Source organism: Emydura macquarii, unplaced genomic scaffold, assembly GCF_026122565.2.
Source record: "Emydura macquarii macquarii isolate MOO-44397 ecotype Brisbane River unplaced genomic scaffold, CSIRO-AGI_Emac_v2 contig_2897, whole genome shotgun sequence".
In the NCBI taxonomy this organism is placed as follows: domain Eukaryota; kingdom Metazoa; phylum Chordata; order Testudines; family Chelidae; genus Emydura; species Emydura macquarii.
The window spans coordinates 45,151,244-45,168,585 of record NW_027133034.1 but is presented as its reverse complement, the minus strand read 5'-3'; the positions used below and the strand labels follow the sequence as shown (position 1 = coordinate 45,168,585).

At 37.6% G+C, this 17,342-nt stretch overlaps 1 protein-coding gene across 3 annotated transcripts in view; it reads left to right on the top strand.

Moving 5' to 3' along the window:
* CKMT2 (creatine kinase, mitochondrial 2) overlaps window positions 1-3,769 on the top strand; it is a 45,448-nt gene extending 41,679 nt beyond the window's left edge. For all 3 annotated transcript variants that reach the window (XM_067568675.1, XM_067568673.1, XM_067568674.1), the window contains 3 exons: window positions 624-758; window positions 1,135-1,260; window positions 3,537-3,769. In XM_067568675.1, coding sequence (XP_067424776.1) covers window positions 624-758; window positions 1,135-1,260; window positions 3,537-3,656 — 381 coding nt within the window. In that variant the 3' untranslated portion in view covers window positions 3,657-3,769. The remainder of the gene's footprint in view (window positions 1-623; window positions 759-1,134; window positions 1,261-3,536) is intronic.
* The last annotated feature ends 13,573 nt before the right edge of the window (window positions 3,770-17,342 follow it).

Here is a 17,342-nt window from a genome sequence, read left to right as displayed (position 1 = left end):
CAAGTGTAAACAGTTATAGTCAAACTCAAGGATTCAAAATTCAAGTGTCAGGGCTTGAAAATCATGAATTTATTTTAAAATAATAAATTTGGGATCTTTTTATTTGCTTTCTGTGGTTTGAACTTTAGGGTTCATGATTTACAGCTCTTCTCCCCAATCACAAAAGCTAGAAACTTACTTTGATTTCAAATGAAAGCTGAGATTCTTGGGTAATTCTGACTCCATAATTTAGGCTTTAAGAAAAATATCAAACCACAAGATTTGCAATAAAATCGGATGAGATGACGACGCGGTGTATGTGAGAGGATAATGTTTATAAAGTTCACTGAGGATATTAAATGAAAGGTGCTGGATACATGCAAAGATTTGTACCTCAGCCATAGTTTCATTTGCACATAATTTTGTGTGTTTTATATTCTTAATGAGCCAAATTCTGCCCTCATTTACGTCTATGCAACTCCATTGCCATCAGTGGATTTTTGTGGGTGTAACTGAGGGCAGAAATTGGCACTGTGGGTTTAATATTCAAATTCATAAAAGGCAGCAAGTATTTCAGATGTAAACAACATTATTGTAAGATGAGACATTGGTATACAGCAGTTTTCTCTTTTTTTTACCTGCAGGTTGAAAGGTTAATTAAAGAACGGGGCTGGGAGTTCATGTGGAATGAGCGTCTAGGATATGTTCTGACCTGTCCTTCCAATCTAGGAACTGGATTACGTGCAGGAGTCCATGTTAAACTTCCAAAGCTTAGCAAGGTACGTAAGCACGTAAAAGGGCCTATGATGTAAATCAGCTCTTCATCTGATTCAAAAAGGAACAAATGAAAAAGGACAATTCCCAGTGCTAATGCGCATAGCATTATATGTAACTATGAGGTCCCAGGGACAATATGTAATGAATTGTGAATATATTTATCCATCAAATTACTGTACCTGTTATGTGAATGAATCTATTCACCCAACAGCCACTCAGACAGTCTGTAAACCTGAGGCATAGGAAAATATCCATCCCTGCCATTCTTTCTGGAGACACTATTGAAGTAACTAATAACAGCATTACCAGGAGTCAATACAATATATAAAACCAATATATCCGAAAAGCCTGTAAATACAAAAATGTCTCTTGTGCTAGGATCCCAGGTTTTCAAAGATTCTGGAGAATCTGAGGCTGCAGAAACGTGGCACTGGTGGTGTGGACACAGCAGCTGTGGCAGATGTGTATGATATCTCCAACCTGGACCGCATGGGCCGATCAGAGGTAATGTGTTTTTCTAGTTTTGAACTCAGTTAGGTAGATCTTCAGTTTGTGCAAATGGTCATAGTTTCATGGGAGTCAATTGATTCCAGTGGAATCACTGTCTTCAGTAGATCTGTGACCATTTACATCAAATGAGGAGTCACACAAAGTTACTCACATCTGTAAGTGTTTGCATCATTGTCCCCTAAGTAGCGGAAATATACCATATCAGAAAAAGGTCTAAGTATACACGAATGAAAAGATATATATATATAAAAGGAGGTAGACAAATTGTCTGATATATCATATTATTTGAGAAATGGCATGTCATCATGAATCATATAACATCTTTTAATGTTTGATGTGTGCTTTTTCTAAGTTATTATTAATTAGAATACTTATATTGCATTGTTCATTTACACCGAGTTTTAAAAACATATGACTTAAACCTACAAATCCTTACTCATGTGAAGATTTCAACTGGTCAATGAGGCTATGCGTGAGTAAGGACTAATCATGTGAGTAAGGATTTGAAAGATGAAGCCTATAAATCAGACATATTCCTACTTTGTAAAGCTTTCGATCTAAATAAGACAAGACAAATACACACAGAAATGTTTTATTATAGGACATATATTTTTCAGTACATAATAAAATAGATTAGATTATGTGATAAATGTATTTGCAGAACTAAATAATGTTCCCAATGGTGCAACATAAAGTTGTTTGTGTTGTGTTTGTTTCAGATACTGGTCAATGCAAACTTAATACAAAATTATTTTCATCCTTGAAGCTGCAAAATTAGACTTCTGTTTTCTCAACACAGCTGGTCTGTAAAGACAATAAAACGGCTAAGCCACTGAAATGCTTTATAGTAAAAAACAAATCCCTTCAAAATCCATTATTGTCCCAATAAAGAGGCATTGGGATTTAGCGTGGGTATTCAGTTTTAACAAACCAGTTATTAAAGGTTGCTAATGAACCATTTCATGAAGATTTTTTTTAAAAATCAGTTACATGGTTTGCTACCATCTTTCAAGTTAATAACACCAGGGGAGATGGAACACGGTCGTACCACAGGGGTTGATAAAACTCTCCTGTCTCAGCCACACCTTGTCTCTTCTTTTTTATTTTTTAATACTTTTTAAAGAGATTACACAAAACATCTGTCGCTTACTGTATGGAACTGAAGTTTCTGCTGCTACTTTTGGGATAAGACACTGGATCTGATTTTGATCCCATTTATACTAATGTGAATCAAGAGTAACCTCACTGAATTCAACAGAGTTATACCTGGTATACCCACCATGAGTTTAGAATCAGGCCCACTGCTAGAGAAATGTGGATTAAAAGTTTGATATTACAGTTGCTATAAAGGCAAAACTCCTGTTAGAGTCAATAGGAGCTTTTTTCTGTGTAAGAGCAGTTGTCACTGCTCTTGTGGGAGCATCAGAATAGCTCACTCATTCGCAGCTGCAGAGGCACTTTCCATTCTGAAATCATGGAATAAAATGATGACTATAAAGTAATCTAAGTGGTCCTATCCTGACAGCTGATTACAGGAAGTGTGAAACACTCCTTCCATTCAGAATTTGAAAGATATTTCATTACTACACCCACAAGACAACAGCTCAGCAAAAGACAGCAGCGACTTTGCTCACTTTAATATTTGATGATACTGAAAGAACAGTCTAATGATTTTGCAAATCCATGACATCTACATTCTATCTTTTTTTTTTTTTAGTTTATCTTTGTCTTAATTATTTTCTCTTATGAGGCTGAGTAGAGATGAAGACTCATACAAAATAGTCCTTTAGAACTTGATAGTGATGAAACCAACAAGGTTGTATGAAGGGTCCAGTGAAAGCCTGTAATATGTAATAGAGAGTAATAGCCGTCGCATAGGTTTTCTGATTCATCCTATAGCATTCTACAGAAGAGATATAATTCTTTATTACATTCTATAGGCTGGTTCAAAAAAATCTATCGATGGGATACCAGTTTCTATTGAGTTCTATAGAAACTTTCTATCAAGGGAATGGGGGAAGGTGCCGCACCCTAGCAGAGGTGGATGGATGGAGGCATTAAAACACTGAAAGATGTGCATTCTGGGTAATGGTCCGAATATGCTGGAAGTGTGTAGCCAGTGTTCCTCCAGCACAGACATCCTGGCATATGGGGAAATGGGAGCCATAGCTCTACTTAGATATGCCCTGTTTGAAGCCACTAGCTCTGTTGTCAGGAGTCTCCTCACTCAACAGTGTAATCTAAATAATTTGTTGTTTTTACTTGCTAAGGTGGAGCTTGTCCAGATAGTCATCGATGGGGTCAATTATCTGGTTGACTGTGAGAAGAAGCTGGAAAGAGGTCAAGACATCAAGGTGCCGCCACCTTTGCCCCAGTTTGGAAGGAAGTGAGCTTGCTACACATGATTAATAACTGATTTGAAATACTTCATTTGTTCTGACAGAAAATTATCTCTGTATAACTCAGTGACAACTTGTGAAATAAAACATTACCTGATGCCTTATGTATAGTCTGCTTTTTAGTAGCTAGTTGGGTTGGCAAGAGTTAGCATTCAGAAACCAGCACTGTACCATAACCAACGACCAATAAGTGGATTTTAATGATAGATATGAAACTGCTCATGTTATTTTCTAACATTACCATATAAGTCTCCTTTCATTATGTATAATACAGTATATGAAATATTTTTTCTACTAGTTCTACACTAATGGGGAAAGTTAGGGAACTCCTGCAGCATAAAAATAAACAGCCTAGAAAATGTATCAGAGATGAAAGATATTTTATATGGATTATGATTCAAAAGAAAGATGTTAAAGGTTTAAAAAATATACCCAAAACCAAATTCTGGTCATGTGGAATTTCCTCCTTTTTCCTCCCCCAGTTTCAGATTTCCCATGCCACCAGTTTGTATTTGTTAAGGTCCTGTCCAGACTGTAAAGTTCTGCCCTGCTAAATTCAGATACTTATTCCCTATTAATGTTTGAAATGTATTTGTGTCTCTATTCTAAAGAACTTCAGAAAGAGCAATACACCATGCAGCAAGTGCTTTTATAACATTTTTGAATAGCATATTAATCATTACAGATTAATCCAGGAGAAACTTTAGGTAGTACTGCCTGAGGACCCGTTCCAGAGCCCACTGAAGTCAGATCAGGCCCTTGTACAGGATCAGAGCTAGTGAAACTGACCCAGAGAGATGAGGGGAAAAAGACATAAATATCGTAGACCAAATTCTCCTCCTAGTTGCACCAGGAAAATGACAGTGACTTAATTGGCATTGCCCAGGTGTAACTAAAAGGAGACTTTGGGTGTTAAAGTTAAAATTGCCATACAAATATTATCTGAGAATAATCAATATATCATGTTGTTGTTATTTATTTATTTAACATTCATATTGTGATAGCACCTAGAGGTCTCTACCAGGTTAGGGTGCCATTGTGCTGGAACAAACAAGGAAAATGACAGGTCCTGCATCAAAAAGCTTACAGTCTAAAAGTGAAAACATAATGTTGGATGTGACAAAGAAAGAGATTAGGGTGAGGGTGGGCAAGACAAAGTAACAAAAATAACAGGATGTGCATAATTCTTAGTCAATTAGGAGCAGTGATCAAATCATATGATATATGATATGATGAACAATCAATATTGGTTGAAAAACAACCCATAATAGTGCCTTCCATAGACTCAGATTCTTAGACTTTAAAGCCAGAAGGGATCTTCATGATCATCTAGTCTGACCTCTTGCACTTTGCAGGCCACAGACCCTCACCCACCCACTCTTCTGCTAGACCCATAACTTCTGGCTGAGTTACTGAAATCCTCAAATCATGATTTAAAGACTTCAGTTTACAGAGAATCCATCATTTACCCTACTTCAAACCAGCAAGTGACCCATGCCTCCTGCTGCAGAGGAAGACAAAAAAATCCAGTATCTATCTCTGTCAATCTGACCTGGGGGAAAACTTCTTCCCAACCCCTGTATGGTGATCAGTTATACCCTAAGCATGTGGGCAAGACCCACCAGCCAAACACCTGGGTAAGAATGTTCTGGAGTAACTCAGAGGCCTCCCCATTTACTTTCAGCTTTAGCTGTATAGATCTGTAGAAATGTAGGGCTAGAAGGAAGCATGAGAAGTCATCCAGTCCAGCCCCTGTGCGGAGGCAGGACCAAGTAAACCTAGACCATCCCTGACAGGTGTTTGTCTAACTGTGACATTTTGGGGTTCAATCCAGACCAGTAAGCAGTTATCACCACCTGCCTTGTAACCCTGGGTACCTTAAATGCTCTGCATCTGTGGTTCGCAGCCCAGACACCAACGGCCAGCAGCCAAACATGCAGTTCCTTGAGTGTTCATGTACTGTGCAGCCCCGGTTCAGCCCTCTGACCCTAGCAGCCTGCCTACAACACAACAGCCCCACCCTGATTTCCACCAGCCTTGGCTGCTACTTAAAAGGTGAGTCCAACATACTCCCAGTCCCGAATTTCCCCAAAACTGACTGTCCTGACCTGTCTACCCCTGCCCTGCAATATTGAGGGAAGTAATAAGGCTCATTGCTCCTTTTGGGAGATGATAAACACAGTTTATTACTTTAACTGGCGTTAACAATCACTTCAATTCAAACGCAGCACTGGGTTGGTTTAGATTAAAGTGTATTAACAAAAAGAGAGTTGTATGTGCATTCAAGTACAAGGGATAAAGACAAAAATAGTTAAAGAAAAGCCAGGTAAAAACATGCTTTCTAATGGCTAAGACTTAACAAGCAACAGTATTTGTTTAAGGTAGATTTCTTTACCAGTCTTTCTTCTTTCCAACCATGGCTGACTTTCTCTCTGTCAGGACCTTCCACAGAAGTACAAGATACTGGTTTCCTTTATGTCCCTCGATGAAAACGGCTCCCTGTTTCCCCTCTCTCAGCGGTCACTGACCCTAATTCAAGAGGCACAATGACCTCATGCTGTTCTTCCTTTACTGTGGACTTCCCCTCCGCCTGCTGATTCATATGTAAATGCAGCTTCCATTGTTTTGGTTCCATGATGCTTAATTTACATTGGAGACAGGTAGATAACTGCCTTCCCTCCTGTCTTGGAACAAAACCTGTTCTTTCCTTTGTTTGGTCACAGACTCTAAAGTATAATATTAATAAGTATGCATAATTCCTCATCTAGCATTAATACATACATTTCACAATATTAATCACCAGTATGCAATTAGCTTTTATAAAAGACCGTACTTTATACACTTTTATAATACAGTAATATTTTATGCAATTGGTTGATTCAGTACTTATTATTTGAGGTTCAGCTCCCTGCAAGAGACTGCTCCCCCACTTGCTAGGTTGATGGCTTTGTTTACCTTTTTATGTAAATATTCCTTCATTGTCTCTGCCTGGCAACTATACTGATCAGACAAATAAATGTACATTCCTTTGTCTAAGGCAGATTGCACTTATGCATTGCTTGCCAAACATATTTTAAGAACATAATTCTAGTATATAGCCATAACTCTTCATACACACCCCATATGTTACTTATGTGACACCCCTTAGATACAGATTATGACAACAGGGTTTACACTAACCTGTTTTTGAACAACCTCCAATGATTGGACTTCCACAAGCTCCCTTGGAAGCCTATTCCAGTGCTTAACTATAATTATAGTTAGAAAGATTTTCCTAATATCTAACCTAAAGCTCACATGCTGCACATTAAGCCAATTACTTCTTGTCTGACCTTCAGTGGACAGGAGAATAATTCAGGAACCTCCTCTTTATAATTGCCATTAACGTATTTGAAAACTATCAGATTCCCCCTCAAGCTTCTTTTCTCAAAACTAAATATGCTCCATTTTTTAAAAACATTCCTTATAGGTCCAGTTTTCTAGATCTTTCTAGACATTTTTGTTCTCTTCTATACACTCTCCAATTTGTCTAGATCTTTCTTAAAGTGTGGTGCCTAGAACTGGACACAGTACACTAGCTGAGGCCTCACCATTGTCAAATAGAATAGGTCAGTTATTTACTGTATCTTGCCTATGTTACTCCTGTTGATGCTGTGAACCAATGTTTTCATAACTAGTGCAAAGAGGAAGGGGAAGAGGAAGCAGCCTTATCAGCTGCCTCTTTAAGGAGAAGCTCTTTGACTCAAACTTATTAACCAACACTTTGTCAGATGGGACCATGGGCATAGGGCTGATCTATTGTCTAAATGTTGATTTAAATCTAAAGAGTCAAATCCATTATTACAGAAGTTACAATTGATTCCACTTATCACATGTTACATTTAGAATCATTCAATGATCTAACCGGATCTGGCTTACAGACAGTATAAAATGCTCATGAAACTGCCTACCTTACATGATTAATATATGTCTACATAACAATTTTCATTTTCTACGGAAATATTACCAAAAAAGTAGTAAAAAACATGGGAGCTGAATTACTGCTAATATTTATATATGGACTTATTTTACTAATAACATTTGTTGGAATTTAATTCAAGATGTGGCAACATAATTAATATTTGTCTGCCTACTATAATTCTTCCTATAGTTTACTTGCCGCTTAAAACTTAACTGGATGATTAAAGTTTCTAAATAGCTAATTTTTTCTTCAAAGATGCTTGATGACATGACAGATATTGAAGTGCATTGGGTACAGAACAAAGATCCTACTAAGTCCAGGGTCCTAAAAGGGCACAAATATACATGCACATTGCAACTGTTTGTCACTTCATTTTAATCTACTTGCAAGTTAGTCAGCATATAAAAATATTGTATTCTTAGTTGGAAGAACATTAAGACTAAATAATAAGTAGGTCTAACAATGCTATCAGAAAAGTATGTTGTGTTTAAATTTTAATCATTTAACAGTTTTTCCAGGAAATTCCACGGTTTCAAAGAGACAAGATTCAATGGGTGATGAAAATTTTCTTATGACTGACAATCTATAAATTGACATTGATTAGTGTTGATTTTTTTAAATGAAATGATACAATTGTTTATAGGATTTCTATCTGGGTTTTTTTTTAACTTGCTTCTTGAACATAATTATCTTCTTAATTACACTGGAGCACCTCAGTTGACGTCAGAGGGGTTGCACTGAATAACTGAGGAGAAAATTTGATCCATTATTTTTTGTAATCAATAATTGTTTATTTTTTATAAATATTTCTGAAGGGCTAATGATGACCTGTAGGCTGCTGACATATTGTTTAAATATATGGATCCAATCTTCCAATTTATTATTGGACCTCTATTGCAAGGACTTTCCTCCTTTAAGCCAAAGCCCATTTCATGCCCAAATAGTAATGAAGCCAATGAAATTTACTGATCTCAGAGGCACTAAGAAAAGATGCATGTCCTGTTATCTACCTGGAATTTGGTAATGACTCCATTTAAGGAGGATGGTTGAAGATATCTTTTCTTAATGAATCGGAGTCCAGGACAAGGGTCATGCTGAGATGCTTTTATTTTTATGAGTGAATTCTGTCCTTTATATGGCGCTCTTCTTTACTGCTTAGAATACTTCAAGCATCTGTACCTATAGGTTTGCTATTTCTGCTTGACACATTAGGCATTTATTTTCTCTTCATTTTATTCTAAACACTGCTGGTACAATAATGGAAAGAACCTAGCCATCCAACTGACGTCAGTGAATGGCAATCCGATAATTCTTTTTTGTGTGAGTGCTTTGTACATTATCATTTGTAGAACTTAAATTATTCTGATGCAATCTGTAGGCTCCATCAAGACACTGAATGAAGTTTAGCGCATTCCATTTATTTTTTTAGCCTTTCCTTGGAAGTTTCAGAAAAAGGTCAAATAATGTCTCAGTGAGTGGATAATTAGGCACATTTCTCCTGCTGTTATGAAATTTTTATGTTTAATAATCCTATATCACCTCCTAGACTGTATCTTCCAGTGTTCCATTTGATTCACAGTTCTCAAAGAGCTGGGCATGTTTAGTGCATAATGAAACTAGTCAAAGGATATATCTACACTGCAGTAAAACATCTGCCTTTGGCTCAGGTCCACTGGTTTAGGCTGTGGGTCTATAAAATTGCAGGATAGACATTTGGGCAGGCTGGAACCTGTGCTCTGGGACCTTCCACCCTTGCGGGATCACAGATTCAGGCTCCAGCCCCAACTTAAATGTCTACACTGCAGTTTTATAGACCCCCAGTCTGAGCCCCAGGAGCCAGAATCAGCTGACCCAGGCCAGCCCTGGGTGTTTTATTGCAGTGTAAACATACCCCCAATGTCTAACCTTAGGCTAATCCTTGCAGGCCTCAGTTCAGCAAAGTACTTAAGCACATGCCTAACTTTAAGCATGTGAATGGTCCCATAAGATAAGATAATTAAGCATGCACCTAGTCCCATTGAAATCAAAATTAAAACTGAGGACATGCTTAAGCAACTTGATGAATCTTATCACAGCCATAGGCAGCATAGCCTCGTAAACTGAGTGCAGAACTGGAGTGAGGAACAGCTGATTTCTATTCCTGATGCTGTCATTCTTTTGCTTGTGTGGCCTTGGGCAAAAAAGAATATTTATACTTTGAAATGAATTACAGAGTATGTAACCATTTGCCACAGACAGATAATGTAGATACATAGCAAACCAACATACCTTTCAAATATGGAAATAAATAACTTTGTATAAAAGCCCTCAAAACACTTTAGGGGTGTGTATAAATTTAAGCAAAAATTGGCATTACTTATTCCTTTCTCTCCCCAGGCTTAAATAAGAAGTATAACTACCAGATAAACATCATCCTGACACTGTGGCATGTAAGATTAACTTCTGAAAGATCATAAACACTAAAATGAACAAAGATACCATCAATCATACTCAAGTAGAAATGAACCCTCTAGTGCTTCTTCCTCTTCAGTTGACAAACCTTTTTTATGGAGTTTTCTGATGATAAATATTCTTTAGCCTGATCACAATCAAGGTCAACCTTTCTGCAGCTCAGTTGCTCCAGCTGTAATAATACTTCCCTGCCATTCACAGGTACTGTGACAATTAATACGCTTATATTTGTAAAGTGATTTGAAATATTAAAAGGATGTATTCAAGGACTGTATTTTAATATGGCTTAGGGTGCATCTTAGACACAACCAAAGCAATATAAGCAACCATGTGTGCACACGATTCTGGGGAAAGTCTTGGTCCAGCAATGCTTCACAGCTAACAAGATAGTCCTAGCCACCACTCTGGTTCTGCTGGTGAAGGGAGAAAAAATTTTCTGCCCAAGAAATTGCTCTCTGGTGCAAGACCGAAGGGAACAGCCTGAAAATTTAGGAGAGCCATGTGGTAACTTGCGTCCTTGCAAACAGCCTTGACATTGTATACAGGTTTCACGTTTCAGAGAACAAAATGAAGCGTGGTGGAACCTAGCTCTCTCCATTTATTCAAAGTGTTGTAAGTGAGGCCACATCAGATTTTTTTTCAGTTTTGAAATGAAAGCCTGAGTCTCCCAGTATTTTTTCCAAGCCTATTAATAAATGGCTCTTAAATGCCATTCATTGAGTTTTAATTTTTTTTTTACCTGCAGGATATACACTCTAATTATTTCTAAATCTGTGTTAGTTCTTACTGGCACTAACAAATTATTCAATAGCAAAATCAATTTATTTTTTCTGCACAGTAATAAAGTCCTATAAATTGGGAAAAATACAGAAAGACAATTGCGTTGGGAAAAAGCATATATTAAAGTTAACTAGTAAAACATATATTTTTCTTCTTTTTTAACATTAGAAATTCAGGACTGTCTACCCAGGAAGGTTTATGGCACCTGGAAAGCTAGTGAATTTATAAAGGCACAGGATACTGGAACCTGCACAATTGAGAAGGGAAAAGATTTGTGTTTTTAACACCTATTGACTACTAATACAGAGTTCATACACAAATCATAGAAATGTAGGAAAGGAAGGAACCTTAAGAGATCATCTAATCCATCCCTTTGTGCTGAAGCAGGATTATGTATTGCTAGAGAGTATGCCTGATAAGTGTTGATCTAACCTGTTCTTAATACCGCCAACAATAGGGATTCCACAACCTCCTTAGATAACTTGTTCCAGTGCTTAACTATCCTTAGAGTTAGAATGTTTTTGCTAATATCCAACCTAAACCTCCATGCTGCAAACTAAGCTGATTTCTTCTTGTCCTACCCTCACTGAACATGAAGCACAATTGATCACCATCCCCTTTTAGCAACCTTTTACTTATTTGAAAACTGGTATCATGTCTCCTCATAGGTCATGTTTTCCAAACCTCTTATCATTTTTGTTGCTCTCCTCTGGGGTTTCTCTCAAATTTGTCCACATCTTTATTAAAGTGTAGCACGCAAAAAACTGGGTGACTTTATTAAAGTCCAATTTGTCCACATTTTTATTCAACTGTGGCTACACTGCTATTTACTCAGTGAGAGCTGGTGCAAGCACGTGTGCATGAGCAGGGGAATCACATCCCTAATTCATAGTGTAGAATATGAAGCCTAAGTGTAGTACTTTGGACTTCTCTTTATTTAATCTTCTTTTAATGATTTCAGACCAATTCTCCAATTTAAGAAGTGTATTTTGAATTCTAAGCCTGACCTCCAAAGTGCTTGCAACCCCTCTGAGCTTGGTATCATCTCCAAATTTTCTAAATTGGACTCTCTAATCCATCACCCAAGTGACTAATGAAAATATTGAATAGTACTGGGTCCAAGACCAACCTTGGCAGAACATGTCCTCTTAGTTTGACAACAAATCATTGATAACTACTCTTTCAGGGTAGTTTTTCAACCAGTTGTACACCCTTCCTATAGTAATTTCATCTAGACCATATTTCACAAATTTTCTTACGAGAATGTCAGGTGGAACTGTGTCAAAAACCTTACTAAAGTCAAGATAAATCACATCTGCTGCTTCCCCCCATTCACTAGGTTAGTTACTCTGTCAAAGAGGGAAGTTAGACTACTTTGGCGTATTTGTTCTTGACAAATCCCCGTGAGCTATTACTTATCCTATTATCCTCACAAATGTATTGTTTAATAATTTGCTACAGTATCTTCCTGAAGTATCAGGGCACATTGATTTCAATCACAAATTTTAATCAAGCAGGAAATGTTGATTTAAAGCATTGATTTTAATCATGTTTTATATTTGCACGTTTTAGTTATTTTCCTAAACAAGATTGATTCTCATTGGTTTGTAACCATTAACACATGTTGAGTTGCAACTAAATATAGCTTTTAAATCAAATTTTGTGGTTTTTTGTTGTTGTTATTGCTAATCAAGAAGATACACTATATCTATACACATTTGTTTAACCTGTTATATGGTTTAATTACATTTACTCGGAGTCTTCTTTTTTACAATTTTTTATGATGTAAGAAAATGGAGAATTATGCATTTCTTATTAATTATATTATTATTAATTTTTTCTCATGATGTTGTCAACATTTATTTCAATGAAAATTCAAATTCAATCAAAAGTGCATAAAAACAGAACTTTAATTTTTGTATTAAATAAAACTACTGTAAATGTATTGGATACATAAGAAAAAGGCTTATCAAAATGTTAACATTTAAAACAGTGATTTATAGTTAGTGAATTCAACTAATTGTTTCTGGTCACCGTGTCCTTCAAGATTTTAGAACTAGTAAATCTTACCCTCCCACACCTACTTTTTATTCATAGATTGGAAGAGAAAAACAAGCTTTTCTGCATTTTTTACTCCCAACTGGCTTTTTAACTTCAGATGTATGAGTCATTGAACTGAACTAATTGAATAAACTGAAATGAAGGAAATATTCTCTCTGCAACTTCAGAAGAGGTTACTGCTGTCAAAAGCTTGTTTAGCATTTCAGCAGACTATGGTCCCAGGTGCTCTGCCAGTTCAGTGGTTTGATTTTGCTTAAAACTTGGAAGCAAATATGTCCTGCTTAATATTTTTTGTAATTTAATTTAAATTATTTTAATAGATGATACTAAGTTTAGGCCTTAATATAGCTTGTCAGTTTCAAATTTAATTTTAAATAGGTGTATTTTCAAAAATAAGCCTGTATTTAATTTAAATGAAAAAGTCTATTTATTTATTTAAATCGTCCATTTTTAGCCACACTGATTGAAGCTAGGCTGATTGGCCTATAAGTCCCCGATCTTCCTTTCCCACTTTTGAAAGATGCGTATTATGTTTGCCCTTCTCCAGTCCTCTGGGATGTCACCTGTCCTCCATGAGTTCTTGAATAATAACTAATTGTTCTGAGATTGCCTTGGCTATCTCCTTAAGTACTCTGGGGTGATTTTCAACAGGCCCTGCCAACTTGAATACATTTAACGTATCTGAATATACTTTAACCTGTTCTTTCCCTATTCCAGCCTTGGTGCTTTTCCCCTGGTTGTTGTTATTAATTGTGTTAAGTATCTTGTCACAATTCAATTTTTAAAGTGAAGACAGAAGCAAAAAAATCATTAAACACTTCAGCCTCTTTTGTGTTATCTGTAATTTGCTTTCCTTCTCTGTCAAATAATGGACTTACACTTTCCTTCGTCTTTCTCTTCTATATATATATATATATATTTCTAATATGTTTATAGAATCTCTTTTTATTGTCTTTATATCCCTTGCTAGTTGTTATTCATTTTATGCCTTAGCTTTTTTGATTTTGTCACCACATGTATAAACCTGTTGCCCTTGAAGCTCTAAATTGTTGCCTTTAAGGGAATGACCACATAAAGGAGAAAATGTGCATATGATTATGTCTTGAAAATTTGTTCCATGAACTGCACGCTGTGATTTTTCAGCTGCAGTATTTGAATCAGGCTGTTGCCATGGGGGAGGAAGTAGGCGCCACCTATTTCCACCGCTTCTCGTGCAGCCCCAGAAACAGCTCTGGTATGAACTGGGAGCACTCTAAGAGCTTGTCTATATGGGGAAACTCCTAGTATAAACTAAAAAGATATAATTATACCAGTATAGCTTCCTGTGTGGACCCTCTTTTATTCTGGCAGAAGAGTACTTTTTTCAGTTTGGTTTATGTTGCTTTGAAAGGGGTTTCAGCTAAACCAAAAAAGGCACTTATTCTAAAACGGTCCCATGTCGATAACACTAAGAAGCTGCTCACCCTTCCCTGCTCCACTGCTCAGCAGTTCCCCTGCTGACTGCCTGATTCATCGCAGCGGAGGAAGATGAGAGTAGCATGGTTAGTCCATTATTGTCTTACTGGTTGGTCTGTGGGAGCCCCAGAGAGAACAAGATAGGAACTTGGCTGGCTCTGCCTCACTGCCTGCACTTAATAGAGCTGCTAGCAAAGGACAGCACCTCTTCTCCAGAAAGCCACCCAAGGCAGCCCAGAGTGGAAAAGGCGAAGTTGAGAACCAACCGACAGTTATGGCTCTGTGATCCTCTGATCTAGGGGCTGGTCTAACTTGCACACCGACTAGCAACAGTCTGCTAGGGGCCATATAACACCTGAGAATAGCCCTTCACCACCAACATGCTTCCTGTGCCAAAGGCTGCTTGGACCAAAGTACAGGAGATGGCTATGCCAGCTCAGTGCCCACTGAAAACTTTCCCACACCAGGAAATCTAAAATGGGGGATATTTAAGTGGTTTCTGCTCAGACTGTACTGCCTGAGTATTGATATTGGTCAATACTGATCGTGGCCCCTTGAGCTTTTTGAAATAGTGTCTGGCCAAAAACAACAAGAATCCTGTAGCACTTTAAAGACTAAAAATTTCTGCAGGGATAAGCTTTTGTGGACTGCAACCTACTTTGTCAGATGCATGAAATAGAAATCAGATAGGAGGTATATATATACATCCAAGGGTAAGAAACAACAATCGGGAGGGTAGGTGTAAACAAAGTCCATTCAGTTACAGTAGATGAGGCCTGTTCACAACCACTGATTAGAAGGTGAGAATATGTGAACAGTGACAATTACTTCTTGTAATGAGATAACCATTCCAACTCCCTATTCAGACCCAGTTTGATTGTCTCAAGTTTGCATATGAGTTCCAACTCTGCAGTTTCTCCCTGAAGTCTGTTTTTGAAGGTTTTTTGTAGAAGTATGTCTGGCCATTAGACTGAAAAGGCTAGACACCACTCCATTAATGTTTAATTAACACTCAGGAGAAAGAATGTCTTTGTTAAAGATTCAACAGCCCAGTCCCAGAGAAGGTGTGAGAACTCACACTATTAATCACCTGAGACTACCTCCACTGCTAAGAAATCCTCCAGCAAAACCAGGGAAGATTTAACTAGAAATTTGTGATACTACTAAAGTAAAAAACAAACAGAAAAACTTTTGAAGACAAACATGCAGGTCTTTTTAGATGTCCTGAAAGAAGCAACAATAATGCACAAACCCCACTTAAAAAAATTATTTGCAGGTCACCTTCCTGGGCCAAATTCTCAGTAAGGGAAGTCCAAGGTCTATATACAAATGCATGCCCACCCTGTAGTTCTATGGCTTACTCATGCAAAGTTAAGCACTCACAGGAGTTGCACAGGCAATTACTGTAGCCATGCACACAAATGGATAGTTATATCTAATTACAAATTATTATTTATTTGTATTATGGTAGTACCTAGAGCTCCCAGCATGGATCAGGTCCTCATTGTGCTAGGCACTGTACAAACACAAAAAAAACATAGTCCCTGCCCCCAAAGAACTAAGATGAGAGTCAACAGGTGGATACAGCAAACAGAGCGCAAGGAAACAATGAGAAGATACTGGTTAGAAAGATAGGCAGCGACCATAGCACCCCCAAGCATTGCGTAACCATTTTATCTCCAAACCATCTAACTGGCCACTTGTGCATGTAGTAATGAATTTTACGCAAGCCCTGAAGGTAACTGCATGCAGTTTGGAAAGGAGACCTTATACCCCAGCTACTAAGGCCTGGTCTACATTGGAAAGTTGTAATGCCAAAACACTTTTTTTTTTTTGGACACAGCCTAATCAACATTTAATTTTGTCTTCTCCCAACAACACCTTCTACTTTTGCCAGCACAATTATTCCCCTTTTTGAAGTAACATAAGCCCCTCCCCCTAGTACAGTTGTGGTATACACAGTCCTCCAGCTGCATCTCACAATGTTAAATTCCCTTCAAAAGAGGCTGTCTGACGGCTTTTTTTGAACTCCACTGTGTACCGCAGTGACTGGAAGTTTGGCCCACAAAAATATATAAACACAACTTTTAAAAAAATCTCATAGTCACAATGCAGGACCAACTGGTGGCCAATTATATAGCACCCTAACCACCTGCTGTTTGGAAAACTCTATGGCCAGCTCTACCGTGAATAAATCTAACTGATTTTGCTTAAAAGAGTCTCCTAGGTATCTGACCTATGACTTTCTCCATTGCTGCAACCAGTGGCCTTCAACCTGTGTTAGCAACTGTGGAAAATATTTGAAAAATTTCCCTAAAGTAGCCAGGACCAGAGAAGAGTGTTGACAACTTAAAATATTCTTCGGCTACTGCTGCTGCAGAGTATAAGCTGGCTATTTCCACCAGGGGCTGACTATATGATACCTAGACGACTATCAGAAGCTGGGACTGAACGACAGAGATCACTTGAAAATTGCCATGTTCAGTTCATTTCCTTTGAAGCATCTGGCACCAGACACTGTTGGAAGACAGAATACTGGGCTAGATGGACCATGGTCTGACCCATTATATTCTTATATTAGAGGAACTGGAACAAACAGGATTAAAAGTTTCAGCCACTCTCTAGGGAATACTTAATGCTGCAGGGAACGAGATGGCCTTTTTCCTTTTGTCAAGAGATTCCCATATACATATATATAGAGAGAGAGAGACAGACACACACACACACAATTTTACTTTAATAGGAAGGGAAAAGTTTTTTCTTCCTCTTGTTCCTTTTCTAGGTCTAGATTCTCTGGGAATCTCTTGCAGCGAGGTCTGCTATAAACAAGCACTGAACTTTGCTTTTAAGGAAGAGTCAATGGGAAAATACATCCAGTCAAAAATACCCTTTCATTTAAAATCGTAAAAAGCCCACATCTGTTCAAATTACTTTCACAGGAGAACTACAGGTGCATACTCCCTCTACTG